The sequence below is a fragment of the Lepidochelys kempii genome, chromosome 21 (genome assembly GCF_965140265.1).
Source record: "Lepidochelys kempii isolate rLepKem1 chromosome 21, rLepKem1.hap2, whole genome shotgun sequence".
Lineage (NCBI taxonomy): Eukaryota > Metazoa > Chordata > Testudines > Cheloniidae > Lepidochelys > Lepidochelys kempii.
Genome location: NC_133276.1, coordinates 18,471,403 through 18,487,252, shown reverse-complemented (window position 1 = coordinate 18,487,252; position 15,850 = coordinate 18,471,403). Strand labels below are relative to the sequence as shown.

Sequence of the window (15,850 nt, the reverse complement as noted above, 5' to 3'; positions counted from 1 at the left end):
CGTCTGAAAACAGAGCATAGTTTGCAGGCACTCAGTGAAGTTTGTGTGCCTGCCTTAACATTTCGTCCCCTTTTTATAGTTCTTTTTGCCTAAACTTGATAAATCTTTAGTTCTACTCATCAGTACTGTAGCAGTATGGTACAATTTATCATGGAAGTTTACCTATATATTATTTAAAAAGTTAAATTTAAAAACAAAAAGTTACACTGTATTCTGGATATCTGACCCACTAAGTCAATTGCAAATTAAGAGCCAGGTTCATCACCATACTCCAGCTGCTTTGTATTGTTCTAGCAATGCAAAACTACAGTAAGCAGTGTAAACTGAACAGAGAGCTTATCTCGGACAGAAAGGATTATGGAGTTCTAAGTACAGTGAGGTTTTTGCACAGTTACTAATTCTGAGACATGCCTTTTGGAGATAATGCCTCTTAGAAAGGTAGACCTTGATGGAGAAAGAGAGAGAGAATGGGTAAGTTAGATGTCATGGGTTTGAAATGTGCTGCCTTGAGGGCTTGGATAACTGGAGATAGGTACAGTGTTGGGAGATCAGACAAAACCTGTAACAAGCACTATCTGATCAGTCTGAGGAATCTGGGTATTTGAGGTTGCTCAATCAAAGAACCAGAACACTGCATAAACACTGCTGAGGGTTGACACCAGTCTTGCTATGGTGCATTACTGCAAGGTTATCCAAACCACCCTGGAGAAGCTCTAAGCTCTAGTATAACTGGGATTCTAGCTTCCCTTGTGCCAGAAATGAAACTTGACAAGATAAATGAACAGGTTAGCGAATAGGAGCAGCTAACAGGGAAGTTTTGCGAAGGAGTTTAGAGGGAGAGCTGGGGGCTAGATACACTTAACATTCTTTAAACTTCTTTAAACTTAAGGCCAAAAACACCCCCTGATAAAAACAAAACAAACAACAAAGGAACGATCTGCAGGAGGAAAAAGAGAATGCAAGCAGAAGTCCAGCAGTAGAGTGGGGGCTATCCAGTTTATTGCACTCAGTGCAGCATGTAGGATTACCTGCCCTATGGGCATGTTACATATATGTACATTCGGTACAAGGAGCTCCTGGCTCTCAGAGAACGTGTACGGGCTTTGGAAACAAGGGTGACTGAACTGGAGGAGCTAAGGGAGACGTAGAGGTACACAGATGAGACTTTCTGGGACATAGTAGAACAGTCCCACCACCAGTCTGACAGCCTATGTGCTGTTGAGGAGGATGCAAGTCTCAGGGAAAGAACATCCAACTGGAGTGTATGGAAACGATCCCATAGTTGGGACCCTCCTTCCAGATGATGTTTTGGTATCTTCTCGCACTGAGGATACCTCTCTGGTGGCAGGAACTCCAGTTATTAGGAAGAGACCTGTATTAATAATGAATGATTCAATCATTAGAAACAGTTAGCTGGGTTTGCAACAACTGGGAGAACGACACAGTGACTTGCCTGCTTGGTGCAAAGGTTGCGGATCTCTCAAGACATCTAGATAAACTTATGTGTAGTGCTGGGGAGGATCCGGTAGTTGTGGTATATGTACGTACCAGTGACATAGGGAAGGATAGGAGAGAGGTCCTGGAGGCCAAATTTAGGCTACTAGGTAAGAGATTAAAGTACAGGACCTCCATAGTAGCATTCTCTGAAATGCCTCCAGTTCCACGTGCAGGGCCAGGTAGACAGGCAGAACTGCAGGATCTCAATGCGTGGATGAGACGATGGTGTTGGGAGGAAGGGTTTAGATTTATTAGGAACTGGGGAAACTTTTGGGAAAGGGGGAGCCTATACAGGAAGGATGGGCTCCACCTAAACCAAAATGGAACCAGATTGCTGGCACTTAAAATTAAAAAGGTTGTAGAGCAGTTTTTAAACTAAGGGCTGGGTGAAGCCGACAGGGGCGGAAGAGCACGTGGTTCGGACAGAGACATCCCTTAGGGGAGGATTTATTAATGGAGATTCTTGATGGCCTAATAACAAGGAGAGGATGGAAGATGATAAAATACGGATAGGATCTGATGAGAAACAGTCAAATGAAAAATAGTCCCATTCAATTACATCATGTAATGGCAGACTGTGCTAAAAAGTGACAAATTCTTCAAGTGCTTACATACAAATGCTAGAAGTCTAAATAATAAGAGGGGTGAACTAGAGTGCCTTGTATTAAATGAGGATATTGATATAATAGGCATCACAGAAACTTGGTGGAATGAGAAACTGTCCCAGATTGAGGTGTCATTAGAAGAGGTTCTGGAACAAATTGATAAACTAGAAACAGTAACAAGTTACCAGGACTAGAGGGGATTCACCCAAGAGTCCTAAAGGAACTCAAATGTGAAATTGCAGAACTACTTACTGTGGTTTGTAACTTATTATTTAAATCAGCTTCTGTACCAAATGACTGGAGGATAGCTAATGTGACACCAATTTTTAAAAAGGGCTCCAGAGGTGATCCTGGCAATTAAGTAAACCTGACTTCAGTAACGGGCAAATTGGTTGAAACTTTAGTAAAGAACAGAATTATCAGACACATAGATTAACAGAATTAGTTGGCGAAGAGTCAACATGGTTTTTGTAAAGGGAAATCATGCCTCACCAATATACTATAATTCTTTGAGAGGGTCAATAAGCATGTGGACAAGGGGTATCCAGTGGATATAGTGTACTTAGATTTTCAGAAAGCCTTTGACAAGGTCCCTCACCAAAGGCTCTTAAGCAAAGTAAGCTATCATGGAATAAGAGGGAAGGTCCTATCATAGATTGGTAACTGGTTAAAAGATAGGAAACAAAGGGTAGGAATAAATGGTCAGGATCAAAAGGATTGCTCAAAACTGAGTGACTGGGCAACAAAATGGCAGATCAAATTCAATGTAGATAAATGCAAAGTAATGCACCTTGGAAAACATAATCCCAACAATACATATAAAATGATGGGGTCTAAATTAGCTGTTACCACTCAAGAAAGAGATCTTGGCGTCATTGTGGATAATTCTCTGAAAACATCCACGCAATGTGCAGCGACAGTCAAAAAAGCTAACAATTGTGGGAATCATTAAGAAAGGGATAGATAATAAGACAGAAAATATAATATTGCCTTATATAAATCCATGGTACGCCCACATCTTGAATACTGTGTGTAGATGTGGTCACCCCATTTCAAAAAAGATATCCTGGCCTTGGAAAAGGTACAGAAAAGGGCAACAAAAATGATTAGGAGTATGGAACAGCTTCCGCATGAGCAGATATTAATATGATTGGGACTTTTCAGCTTGGAAAAGAGAAGACTAAGGGGAGATATGATCGAGGTCTATAAAATCATGACTGGTGTGGAAAATAAGGAAGTGTTGCTTACTACTTCTCATAACACAAGAACTAGAGGCCACCAAATGAAATTAATAGGCAGCAGGTTTAAAACAAACAAACGGAAGTATTTCTTCACACAACACACAGTCAATCTGGAACTCTTTGCCAGAGGATGTTGTGAAGGCCAAGACTATAACAGGGTTCAAAAAAGAACTAGATAAAGTAATGGAGGATAGGTCCATCAATGGCCATTAGCCAGATGGGCAGGGATGTTGTCCCTTGCCTCTGTTTGCCAGAAGCTGGGAATGGGCGATAGAATGGATCACTTGATTACCTGTTCTGTTCACACCCTCTGGAGTACCTGGCATTGGACACTGTTGGAAGACAGGATAGTGGGCTAGATGGACCTTTGGTCTGACCCAGTATGGCCGTTCTTATGTTATTATGTAACAAGTTTTCCTGCTGGAGTACTCTGTGAATACCAGAGAATAAGCACTGATAAACTATACTTCTCTTTTGATGCGTAGGCTGTCATTCACAGATAATTGGGGTCCAATGTAAAAGGACCCATAATTCACAGTCCATTCAAGTGTCATTCTGCAGTGGGTTGGCTGGCTGGCTATGTCAGGCCTGAAAACTATGCCTTCTGGGCCAGTTGGGTATTAAAAGGATGATGACATCTGTTCTCTTTTCTTCCTTCTGTTTCAAGGTACCCTTTATGTGACCCGGAGACTCTTCTCTGCCCAGAACATTATTTCCATTGCTTTCAAGAGGCCCTCTGAATTTCTAGTGTTTATTCAAGCATGCCACGGGTGGTACTATCAAAATGAACCAGCAGGTGGTGTCCTCAGAAGATATTTCTAGACCCCACTCCCCAGCCTGAGAGGCTTGCTTCTAGTGAGTATCCAAAGGTTTGGAACAAGAACAAAAGGGTTGACTTTCAGCGTGTTCTTGGGACTCAGCCATCTGCAAAGGAACATCAGAATATGGTCAGGATCTGACACCTGATTCTGCACGACTTATGGCGAGCAGTTCCACATCTTGAACAGGAACTTCCAGAAATGCCTCATATGGACTCTCACCCCAGGGATGCATGGCACTATCAATCCCAGCTACCAGAAATACTGGGATACAGATGAATGCTGCTGAGAAGCCAATGATGTTATGAAGTTTTTGATCTTCATAAAGCTTTTCTGTGATGGGAATATTTTAACTAGAACCATGAGAATTTCAATCTCAATGTGAGCAGTTCTTTAGGACTGGTGGTTCAGAGAGCTCTTCTTGATGTTCAATACAGAACACCATGGGTGTGAATTACTGCCAGGGTCTGGCGAATTTTGATAATATCTGTTCTAATATGAGCTGTGCTCATACAAACATCCTCCATAGGTAAGTGAAGGTTGGTTACTTGTAACCAGAGTTCTTTAAGATGACTGCATATTCACATTTATGGGTAACATGCCGCCCAGTGCAGCCCAACAGTAGAACTTTCTTCAATCAGTACCCATTAGAGCGCACGTGTGACTCCTTCAGCCCCTCTCATCATTTCCAAATGTTCTGAAGGCAATGCTATATAAGGGGGTACTGTGCCCTCTACCACCTCAGTTCTTTCTGCCGCTAACCCAGAGAAACCATAACAGAACTCGAGAAAGTGGAGAAGGTGGGTGGGAAATCTAAAGATGTAGAGTCATGTAGAAGAACTTCAGTTACAAGTATGGAACCTTCATTTCTTCTTCTTTGAGTGGTTCTGCAAATCCACGCATATGGATAGTTTGGCAAACAGTGGTGAAAACTCAGGAGAAGGGAATAGAGTCCTAATTAATCAATGATTAAAGCATTGCTCTACCAAATCTAGCATCTGCTCTTGAAACCAAATCCAAACCATAATATTTAGTAAAGGTAGGGACTAACTTCCAAATAGCAACCTCACTCCAGAACACAGGGTCCAGACCTAGCAATTGATCACTGATTTCTCCACAGTATTTCCTTCGCAGCCCAGGCAAACCCATCTAATTTCCCATCACATCCAGACCAAACCCAGACACCCGGTCTGCGAAAATCCATGACCCCCGTCCCCTTCCCTAAAAAAATGAGTGTAACCATGAAGCAAGAGCTTCAGTCAGCTGGGAGAAATAAAGGAGCTGTTTAGTGACTGGAGAAGCCCAATAGTTAGAGCCCTGCACAACTGCAGATATTAGCATCTGTGGATGTGAATATCCGCGGACCATGTTTGCTGATCATGGCTCTACCAATGGTGCTGGGTCCTTAACCCTGAAGGGGGCACGTGTTTTTGAAAGATTTCAGGAAAGTCTATGCTGTGTTAAAATTTAAGGCATACCCTATGCCACACATTGATGAACTGCTGGATCAGCTCGGTGAGGTGGAGTACATTACCACCTTAGATCTGACCAAAAGGTATTGGCAGATTGCACTCATGCCTGAGTCCTGTGAAAAAACTGCACTGGGCACCCATATGTGATGGGGTAGGGAGGCCCTATACCAGTAGAGAAGGGGTTAAGGGAAAGCTTATGAGCCCAGCTAGCCCAGTCCCACTACACCTGCAGCCAGTGCCAAGCCTGGCTCAGTTCAGGGCTGACTGGCCCTGAAGAAGGATGGAGCTCTGCCTGAAGGGAGCTTTGCCAGCAGGGTTGTGGAGAGATGAGCCTGTTAGCTGGAACACCCACTGGGGAGGAACAGTTAGACTCCCAAGGATTGAGTAAGGCAAAGGTACAGACTTTGGAAACTAAGCACAAAGGATAGGGCAAGGATGCCCTATGGGAGGACTGGTGGTGAACGAGTATTGATTTGGGTTTGCTTTTTACTCAGGGCCTCACTGTCCCCTCATAACCCAATAAAGCCATGGAGTCCAGGACTGATCTCCAATAGCTGGGAAACATATCCCAAAAACATATCTGTAGAATATGTCAAACTGTCCAAAAGACTGAGGAAACGCAGATTTAGGTGGCACAAGTTTTGACAGTTCAGGTCTCTTAACTCTTTTTCTACCCTCCTATAACTGATGATCCAACCTCAGATCCACTGTCGACCTCACTGGAGACAGCAAGGACGGTGGAGGATGAACAGACAAAATGTAAAACAGATCTGCCAGGTGATCCTGTAACAGTCTTTGGAGGAGGCAAAGATGGACCTGGAGAAACTCTCTTCTGCTTTCACATTTTTTCAGGTGAAGGGGATGTAGATCTAGGAGCGGATGATGCCTTTCTCTCTCTCACCCACATCAGTCCTTTACTCAGATCCAAGGAGTTCTCAGAAACAGACCATCAGCCACCACAGTAAAAGTCCTTTTCAGATCCGGGAGGGCCCCAAGTGGGAATGGATGATGACTTAGAGCCATACCCCTAGAATTTGAAGTTGTACCCAGAACTGACTTAAGTTTCAGACTCAGAACTACAGATGGAAAGCTAACATATGCAACCTAGCAATGCTAACGTTGGCCATCTTCTCCCTCACCTTTTTTTCTTCAGAACAGACACACAGCTGCTTCTGCTTTGGTCAAATGAGCCAATATTCAAGAGGTGGTGTGACACAGCTAACTGGTAGTACAAACAAACGCAAGAGTCCTCTGAATGGAAATCAGTTTGCCTTTCACCCCATCTGCAAACAAATAACTGCATTGAGGATCTTAAAGGGTCTGGTGCGGTCCAAGTGGAAGACCAGTGCTCTCTTCACATATAGCAATGAAGCTTCTGCTCATCTGTATGCGTGTGAGGCCAGTCAGCCTCACCTCAGTCCCCGGAAAAATCATGGAGCATATCCTCAAGGAATCAATTCTGAAGCACTTAGACGAGAGGAAAGTGATCAGGAACAGTCAGCATGGATTCACCAAGGGAAAGTCATGCCTGACTAATCTAATTGCCTTCTATGATGAGATAACTGGTTTTGTGGATGAAGGGAAAGCAGTGGACGTGTTATTCCTCGACTTTAGAAAAGCTTTTGACACTGTCTCCCACAGTATTCTTGTCAGCAAGTTAAAGAAGTATGGACCGGATGGATGCACTACAAGGTGGGTAGAAAGTTGGCTAGATTGTCGGGCTCAACAGGTAGTGATCAATGGCTCCATGTCCAGTTGGCAGCCGGTATCTAGCAGAGTGCCCCAAGGGTCGGTCTTGGGGCCAGTTTTGTTCAATATCTTCATTAATGATCTGGAGGATGGTGTGGATTGCACCCTCAGCAAGTTTGCAGATGACACTAAACTGGGAGGAGTGGTAGATACGCTGGAGGGTAGGGATAGGATACAGAGGGACCTAGACAAATTAGAGGATTGGGCCAAAAGAAATCTGATGAGGTTCAACAAGGACAAGTGCAGAGTCCTGCACTTAGGACGGAAGAATCCAATGCACCGCTACAGACTAGGGACCGAATGGCTAGGCAGCAGTTCTGCAGAGAAGGACCTAGGGGTGATAGTGGACGAGAAGCTGGATATGAGTCAACAGTGTGCCCTTGTTGCCAAGAAGGCCAACGGCATGTTGGGGTGTATAAGTAGGGGCATTGCCAGCAGATCGAGGGACGTGATCGTTCCCCTCTATTCGACATTGGTGAGGCCTCATCTGGAGAACTGTGTCCAGTTTTGGGCCCCACACTACAAGAAGGATGTGGAGAAATTGGAGAGAGTCCAGCGAAGGGCAACAAAAATCATTAGGGGACTGGAACACATGAGTTATGAGGAGAGGCTGAGGGAACTGGGATTGTTTAGTCTACGGAAGAGAAGAATGAGGGGGGATTTGATAGCTGCTTTTAACTACCTGAAAGGTGGATCCAAAGAGGATGGATCTAGACTATTTTCAGTGATAGCAGATGACAGGACAAGGAGTAATGGTCTCAAGTTGCAGGGGGGGAGGTTTAGGTTGGATATTAGGAAAAACTTTTTCACTAAGAGGGTGGTGAAACATTGGAATGAGTTACCTAGGGAGGTGGTGGAATCCCCTTCCTTAGAAGTTTTTAAGGCCAGGCTTGACAAAGCCCTGGCTGGGATGATTTAGTGGAGATTGGTCCTGCTCTGGGCAAGGGGTTGGACTTGATGGCCTCCAGAGGTCCCTTCCAACTCTGTTATTCTATGATTCTATGAGGCTTCAGGAAAAATGTTGAGAAGTAAATTGCCTGATTCATGTGGAAATTGGAAATGACCTATGTTAATAATTTTGGGTGAGGGCAGAGGTAAACTTTATCCTTACGGAAAAATATAAGGAGATTCTGGACTCAAGGCTCTCAATTCACCCATTCTCCTTGCTGAGATTATGACAACCAGAAATGCCACTTTCACAAAGAGGTGGAAAAAAGCAATCTACTACTCACTGGAGGGTGGAACCCTGAAATCACTGCCAAATGTACTTTAATGGAACTGTCAGGCCTTGCTTCTTTTAGGTGCAAGAGATAATCCAAAAAAATGGTTAAGCCTGCACTGGAGAGACACTTCTCTATTCAGACTGGATAGAAAAATATTTTTATTTGGCCAGGTAAGTACACCTAGTTGAAGGCTCTCTGTTGTTCAGAAGCACCTCCTCAATGTTTTTCAAGAAAGTCATTTCTAGTGGTGTTAGCCACGAAGCATCCACTCTGTCAAGTGGAAGGCCTATAGGTTGGGATGGGACAGACAGCCATGTTCCTGAGAATTCACGTCTGAATCTAACGGGATTGGTAGAGGAGGCCTTGCTAACATGGTTGAGAAGCAGTGTTGTCAAAGCCATGCTGGTGCTATTAATATGAGGCAACCATGAACCCGCTTGGCCTCAAATAGGGCTATCGGAGTAAAGGCATACAGCAGGGAGTTCATCCATGATAACAGAAAAGCATCCAAAGATCCAGTGCTGTGACCCTCTCGGGAGCAAAACTGATGGCATTTTCTGTTTGCCTTTGTTGCGAACAGGTCCACTTGTGGAGTTCCCCACAGCTGGAAGATGGATCTGGCTATGTCTGGACATAGTGACCATTTGTGGTGAGGGGAGAAAGACTTGCTTAGGTGATCTGCCAATGTTTTGTGCTCCCCTGAGAGGTAAGCAGTTTTGAGGAAACTGAGTTGGTTATACAGAACTCCCAAAGTAGAACTGCCTCCTGGCACAGTGGTAAGGAATACACCTTTCCTTGTCTGTTTAGAAAACACAGTTGCTATATTGGCCGTTAACACTAACAGATGTTTTTTGGCAGAATACAGGCAGTCCTCGGACTTACGACACAATTGATTCCTGAAGATTGCATCGTAAGTTGAAATGTCGTAACTCAGAATCACAATCCACTCCATTGCAGGACCGAGTGTCATAAACCAATTGTCGTAAGTCGAATCAGGGTGTTAATTCCAATGCCGCGGGTGCACTCTCCGGAGCTCAATCACATTGCTGTCTGGGCAAGGGGTGAACTCCACCTCTAAGCCGGAGAAGTTGTCACCCCCTGCAATCGAGGCCTGGGTCTGACAGCTCACCTTTGCTGCCGGCAACTGGTGCCGGGAGTGGTCCGACTGATGCCGGGAGTAGGGAGAGTGACGCTGGATCAGGGAGAGACCTCAAGGTCTCAGCGATGGTGACCAACAGCGCGACGAAGACTGGCGCCGAGGAGATTGTCTACGCCTGGGCGAGCCACAGTGCATAGACAGGGATTGGGTGCGCGTTGTTAATGATTCGTAGTGGCGAGCCAGAGTCCTGAGCCAACATGGAGACTAAGAACGTGGCAACCTAGGGCTCTGTCATGGCTCCGGAGATCGGTAGTGCTCGCTGTCTTGTGCGAGGCCTTGCTTGGCAGGCTTGTCCTCGCAGGGAGCCATAGCCGGTTCCATTGCTGCACACGGTGCTGGCTGTGGTGGGGGTGCTCTTAAATCTTCAGGCGCTGGGAGCTGAGAGGAGGTCAGCTGTGCCTTCAGCTTGGGCCCCTTTACCGCTCCCTGGAGTTGGTGGTGGGTCCTTTTGTGGGGAAGAACTCCGCCGGGCTGAGCCCTTTTGCGGGTCTGCAGTGGGTGTAAGGCCCAACTGGGTTCTTTACCCAGAGCCTGCTAGTCGGGCTTGCTTGGTGCCGACTTCTTTGTTTTTTCCTTCGGCACCAGCAATGGGGCTCAGTGCCGGGAAAAGCCCAGTGACAGGGGTGCGCTACACACAGAAGACAAAGTGCTGGGTGCCGTGTCAGGATGTGCCGGCTCCAAAGCTGGGCTTAGGGCAGCCTGCATCAGGAAGGCCCCGAGACACATGTCGTGCTCTCTGTGTCTGAGTTCTGTGTAAGCACAGTTCTTACAGATGCGACAGTGCTCTTTTATGTGGGATTCCCCAAGGCAGCTTACACAACTCTCATGCGGGTCACTAACAGGCATAGGTCTGTTACATGTGGAGCAAGGTTTAAAACCCAGAGACCGGGACATGCACCACCTGGGGCAATGTCTGACTAAACACTTAACAGCTACTTAACAACTGACTAACAAACAATTAAACTATTTACAGCTAGAAGAACAAGGCTGAGATAGGAGAGAAAACCACTGACTGCTTGCAAAGCAAGGGACAGAGGCGCTCCAAGTGTCCACTATGTGCCAATGGGGCCTGATACACCGCAGCAGGAGTGTGCCACTCCATAGGGCGCCACAGCCTGCCCTACAGATACCGCTAAGGCAAAAGTCTCCGATGAACACGCACATGGTCATGCACACACCTACAATGGAATCGACATTAGCAAGCAGTTGAAGAAGAATTTATATGGTGGCTAGAAGTAACAATCCAGGGAAGCACATTGGATGTTACAAGAGCAATACACTACTATTTGATAAGGGCTGAGGAATACAGGAAATTGCCTAGACTGTCTTGGCAGTCACATCCCAATATCGTTCTAAGTGGGTTAGACTCTACTGAAGAGTGTTATAAACATGCCAATGCTCCTCTTCCAGAAGTGCGTAGAGACACTTTGTTGCCGCCATATCTATTTTCTTCTTTAATGACAGGATAATCCATGGGGCTGCTGTTGTGGCTTTGAAATCTCAGAATAGGGTGCCCTCACTTAAGCTTTATAAGATCTTTTGGTACAAAGTCCCCTTCCTGGTAGTGCTACTGCTATTGAGGTTGGTAGGGCTATTGAGAATTAATACCTATGTTGTATTAATACCTAAGGTGCCACAAGTACTCCTTTTCTTTTTATGTTGTATGAAATTTCCTTTTTGTTTGTTCTAACTGGAGGTTCACATTCAGATCCTATGATGTCCTCAAAGGATGAGAGTAGGAGAAACCCTGTATTCAATAGGGTTTTGGTTTGTAAGCAAAAATATTCAATCAATGTTTAGACCTTCTTCTGTTTTGCCAGTTTGCAAACTAAACTACTGAAGTGTTCAGGCACAGGAATCTTTCCTGACTGTCCAGCTCTAGTGGTGATTCAGAGTTTGCCCTCCTCAAGAGCAGAACTCTGGGAAGAAAAAAAAAAAGAAGAGTAATGTGTGTGTGGATTTGGGTTTTTTAAGGTTTCTTAGGAGTTGCTGTCTTTCTGTCCCAACAGGGAGGGGTCCCTGTGCTTCAATGTAATTTCTCTGGAATCCACCCACCCAAGGATAGGCATTGGAGCAAATCCAGATTATGTGAAGAGCCCAATAGGGGGCTTGAAAGTCTGAAAGAAAATCTGGAAGACCTAGTAACTTGGTCTTTGTTCAGTAAATCAAGTCGCATTTTGTATATATATATGGATTTCTCACCTACTGCAGTCATCCAATGATGCATGAGAAATGGGAGTGCTTTGTTCCAGGTGGGCCTTGAGTGGGCCTGGTTGATTGAGTGGAGGGTAAGGCTTTGAGCCGGGACAACTGCTTCAAGCCAGCAGCCTTATAAAAAAAGGCAGCCAGTTGCGAACAGCGGAGAGGCTAACAGAGGGTGTTGGCCTGGGAGTTCACCTGGGGAGAGCCCACTAAGGAGTTCATCTTACAGGCTTCTCCGACCTTTCAACTACCTGAAAGGGGGTTCGAAAGAGGATGGATCTAGACTGTTCTCAGTGGTAGCAGATGACAGAACAAGGAGTAACGGTCTCAAGTTGCAGTGTGGGAGGTTTAGGTTGAATATTAGGAAAAACTTTTTCACTAGGAGGGTGGTGAAGCACTGGAATAGGTTGCCTAGGGAGGTGGTGGAATCTCCTTCCTTAGAGGTTTTTAAGGCCCGGCTTGACAAAGCCCTGGCTGGGATGATTTAGTTGGGGATTGGTCCTCCTTTGAGCAGGAGGTTGGACTAGATGACCTCCTGAGGTCCCTTCCAACCCTGATATTCTATGATTCTATGAAATGGAGATGTTATATGCTTCTTGCCTGGGCACAGATTACCCAAAGCACTCCTTGCTGTGAGGGAAACCCTTTTCTACCTCAGACTTAGAACCAGTTTCTCTGGCTGAGCTGCTGTGCCCCTACTTCGCAGGCCACAAACCAATTCATCTTCTGAACCTGAAACAGAGCTTCACAGAAGAAGCAACCTTGAATTTGGAAAGCATCTCTGATATGAACAGGAGTGGGAATCCTTTCTGAAGGAAACCTGCTGCTCTTGGTTGAGCTTGCCCACAGTGGAAGGAGGCATCATAAGGCCCTGATGTGTTGGTTTGACTCACAGCTTTATGTCCTGGCAAAAGGAAGGTCACCTAGCTAGTAGTAGGCAGAGCAGAGATTGCCCTCAGAAGCTTCTGAAAGGCAACCTCACAAATCTAGCACCTCTTTGACTTTGCTAGGAACGCACAGAGCAATTCTGCATGTGTGTGTGCTGGGTCAGGGGTGAGGGAAAGAGTGGAAAGACAAAGTCCAGTAGAGAGATGCTGCACCAGAGAGCTGGAGCTTCAGTACCCTGGTGATTCCCAGGCTGAAGAGAGGAGATATAAACTGAAATAATAGAATCATAGAATATCAAGGTTGGAAGGGAGCTCAGGAGGTCATCTAGTCCAACCCCCTGCTCAAAGCAGGACCGATCCACAACTAAATCATCCCAAACAGGGCTTTGTCAAGCCTGACCTTAAAAACCTCTAAGGAAGGAGATTCCACCACCTCCCTAGGTAGCCCATTCCAGTACCTCACCACCCTCCTAGTGAAATAGTGTTTCCTAATATCCAACCTAAACCTCCCCCACTGCAACTTGAGACCATTACTCCTTGTTCTTTCATCTGCTACCACTGAGAACAGCCTAGATCCATCCTCTTTGGAACCCCCTTTCAAGTAGTTGAAAGCAGCTATCAGAAATGAGATTGCTATCGCCCAAATACAGAAATAAAATCTAAAATATAGAAAAACAAACTAGTGAGAAAAAGCCAAATTGACTGCTTCTTCCATCGCTAGAGGCAGAACTGAAGAGGGGGCAAGACTTAGCAACACCACAAGACTCCTCAAAATTCTACACCCCCTTGTGGAGAGCTGGGAGAGAAGCTGGGCAGCAGGGAGACAGTAGAGATGCAAGTAGGATATAAAATCAAGTGGGGAAAAAGCCCTAAGAGGAGCCTGTATTTCCAAGTTTAATACATACCGCAGAGGCAGTCTCCTTACTCTCACACAGAGCTCTTTCCAGATCACAAAGACTCTCCAGCCTGGTCCCTCTCTTCTTTCCATTTGGCACTGGCTCCTTTAATTTTTTCTGTTTCCTTTTAAGATTCAGTGTTCCAATATCACATCTGGGAGACAACACCTAAGACACAGCCAAAGCACAACTGTCTGGAGCATTTCTCAGTGCATTTATTCTCGCATAACACATGGCCATGCACTCATAAGTCCATTTAAGTACCCTAAAACTTTGACTAACTAAACGTTACGTTGGGGGAAAAACAAAAGCCAGAGGACTGAAAAAACGGTTACTCACCTCTCGTAACTGTTGTTCTTCGAGATGCGTTGCTCATGTCCATTCCAATAGGTGTGTGGGCGCGCCGCATGCATGATTGCCGGAAGCTTTTCCCCCAGTGGTACCCATCGGGTTGGCAGTGGAGACCCCTAGAGTGGTGCCCTCATGGTGATGTATATATGACCCTGCCGATCCGCCACTCATTCAGTTCCTTCTTGCCGGAAGACTCCGACAGTGGGGAGGCAGGCGGGATTTGGAATGGACGTGAGCAACACATCTCGAAGAACAACAGTTACGAGAGATGAGTAACCATTTTTTTCTTCTTTGAGTGATTGCTCATGTGCATTCCCAATAAGTGACATCCAAGTGGTTACTCCAGAGGAGGGGTTGGAGTTCACCTGACTGTTGATTGAAGGACTGCCAAACCAAAAGCAGCAGCATCCCTCACCTGCTGGTAATGGCGTAATGGGAAATGAAGGTGTGGACTGAAGACCACGCTGCTGCCTTGCAGATGTCCAGGATAGGGACCTGCGCCAGGAAAGCAACAGACGTCGCTTGCGCTCTGGTGGAATGCACTGTAATAGGCGGAGCTGGAATTTTAGCCAGGTCATAGCACGTCCTGATGCAGGACATGATCCATGATGAGATAGGAAACCCCCTCATCCTTTCTGCAATTGCAATAAAAAACTGTGGTGATTTACGGAATGGCTTTGTGCGTTCAGTGTAAAAGGCTAAGGCCTGTCTAAAATCTAAGGTGTGAAACATGCGCTCCCTGCTGGTGGCATGGGGTTTAGAGAAGAACACAGGCAAGAATATATCCTGGTTCACATGAAACTGGGAGACCACTTTGGGCAAAAATGCAGGGTGCGGGCATAGCTGCACCTTGTCTTTATAAAACACAGTGTACAGGGGTTTGGAGGTCAGGGCTCTGAGCTCGGACACCTTCCTCGCAGAGGTTATAGCTACTAGGAAGGCCACCTTCCAGGACAGATAGGAGAGAGGGCAGGTAGCCATAGGCTCAAAGGGAGGCCTCATGAGAGAGGATAGGACCAGGTTCAGGTCCTAGGAGGGGGGAATGGGCCGACATACAGATGGGTAAAGTCTGTCAAAGCCCTTAAGGAACCTGCCCACCATAGGGTTACTGAATACTGATCCCCCCAGCATTCCTGGGGGGGAAGGCCAAAATGGCCACCAGGTGTACCCTTAGGGATGATATCCCCAACCCTTGGCGCTTGAGGTCCAAGAGGTAGTCTAGGACAAGGGAATTGGGGTTGATTGTGGTTCAGATCCTCTTTGTTGGGACCAAATGGAGAAACCCTTCCACTTGGTGAGATATGTGGCTCGAGTGGAGGGTTTTCTGCTTCCCTACAGGACTTCCCTGACCGAGTTCGAGCACTGAAGTTCCAAAGGGTTCAACCATGGAGTTTCCAAGCTGTGAGGTGGAGGGACCCCAGGTTGGGGTGCTACAGCTGGCCGTGGTCCTGCGAAATTTAGGGATGGGCAAATGGGGAGCGCTATTGGTGTGACCACTGAAAGGTTCAGCAATACGGTGAACCAGTGCTGGCGGGGCCACACTGGTGCTATCAGGATCAACGAGGCCCTGTCCTGGCGAACCTTGAGGAGCACTCTGTGTATGAGGGGGAATGGTGGGAATGCATACATTGCGTGCCCCGCCCAAGATAGGTGAAAGGCGTCAGCAATGGAGCCTGGCCTGTGGTTCAGGAAGGAGCAGAACCTCTGGCACTTCCTGTTGCCTTGCATGGCAAACAGGTCTGTATGGGGA

At 46.2% G+C, this 15,850-nt stretch overlaps 1 protein-coding gene across 8 annotated transcripts in view; it reads right to left on the bottom strand.

Annotated features, from left to right (window-relative positions):
- The window catches only part of KDM5B (lysine demethylase 5B), a 179,480-nt gene that overhangs the window by 24,032 nt on the left and 139,598 nt on the right, over positions 1-15,850 (bottom strand). For all 8 annotated transcript variants that reach the window (XM_073319609.1, XM_073319607.1, XM_073319608.1 and 5 more), the window contains one exon: positions 13,759-13,917. In XM_073319609.1, coding sequence (XP_073175710.1) covers positions 13,759-13,917 — 159 coding nt within the window. The remainder of the gene's footprint in view (positions 1-13,758; positions 13,918-15,850) is intronic.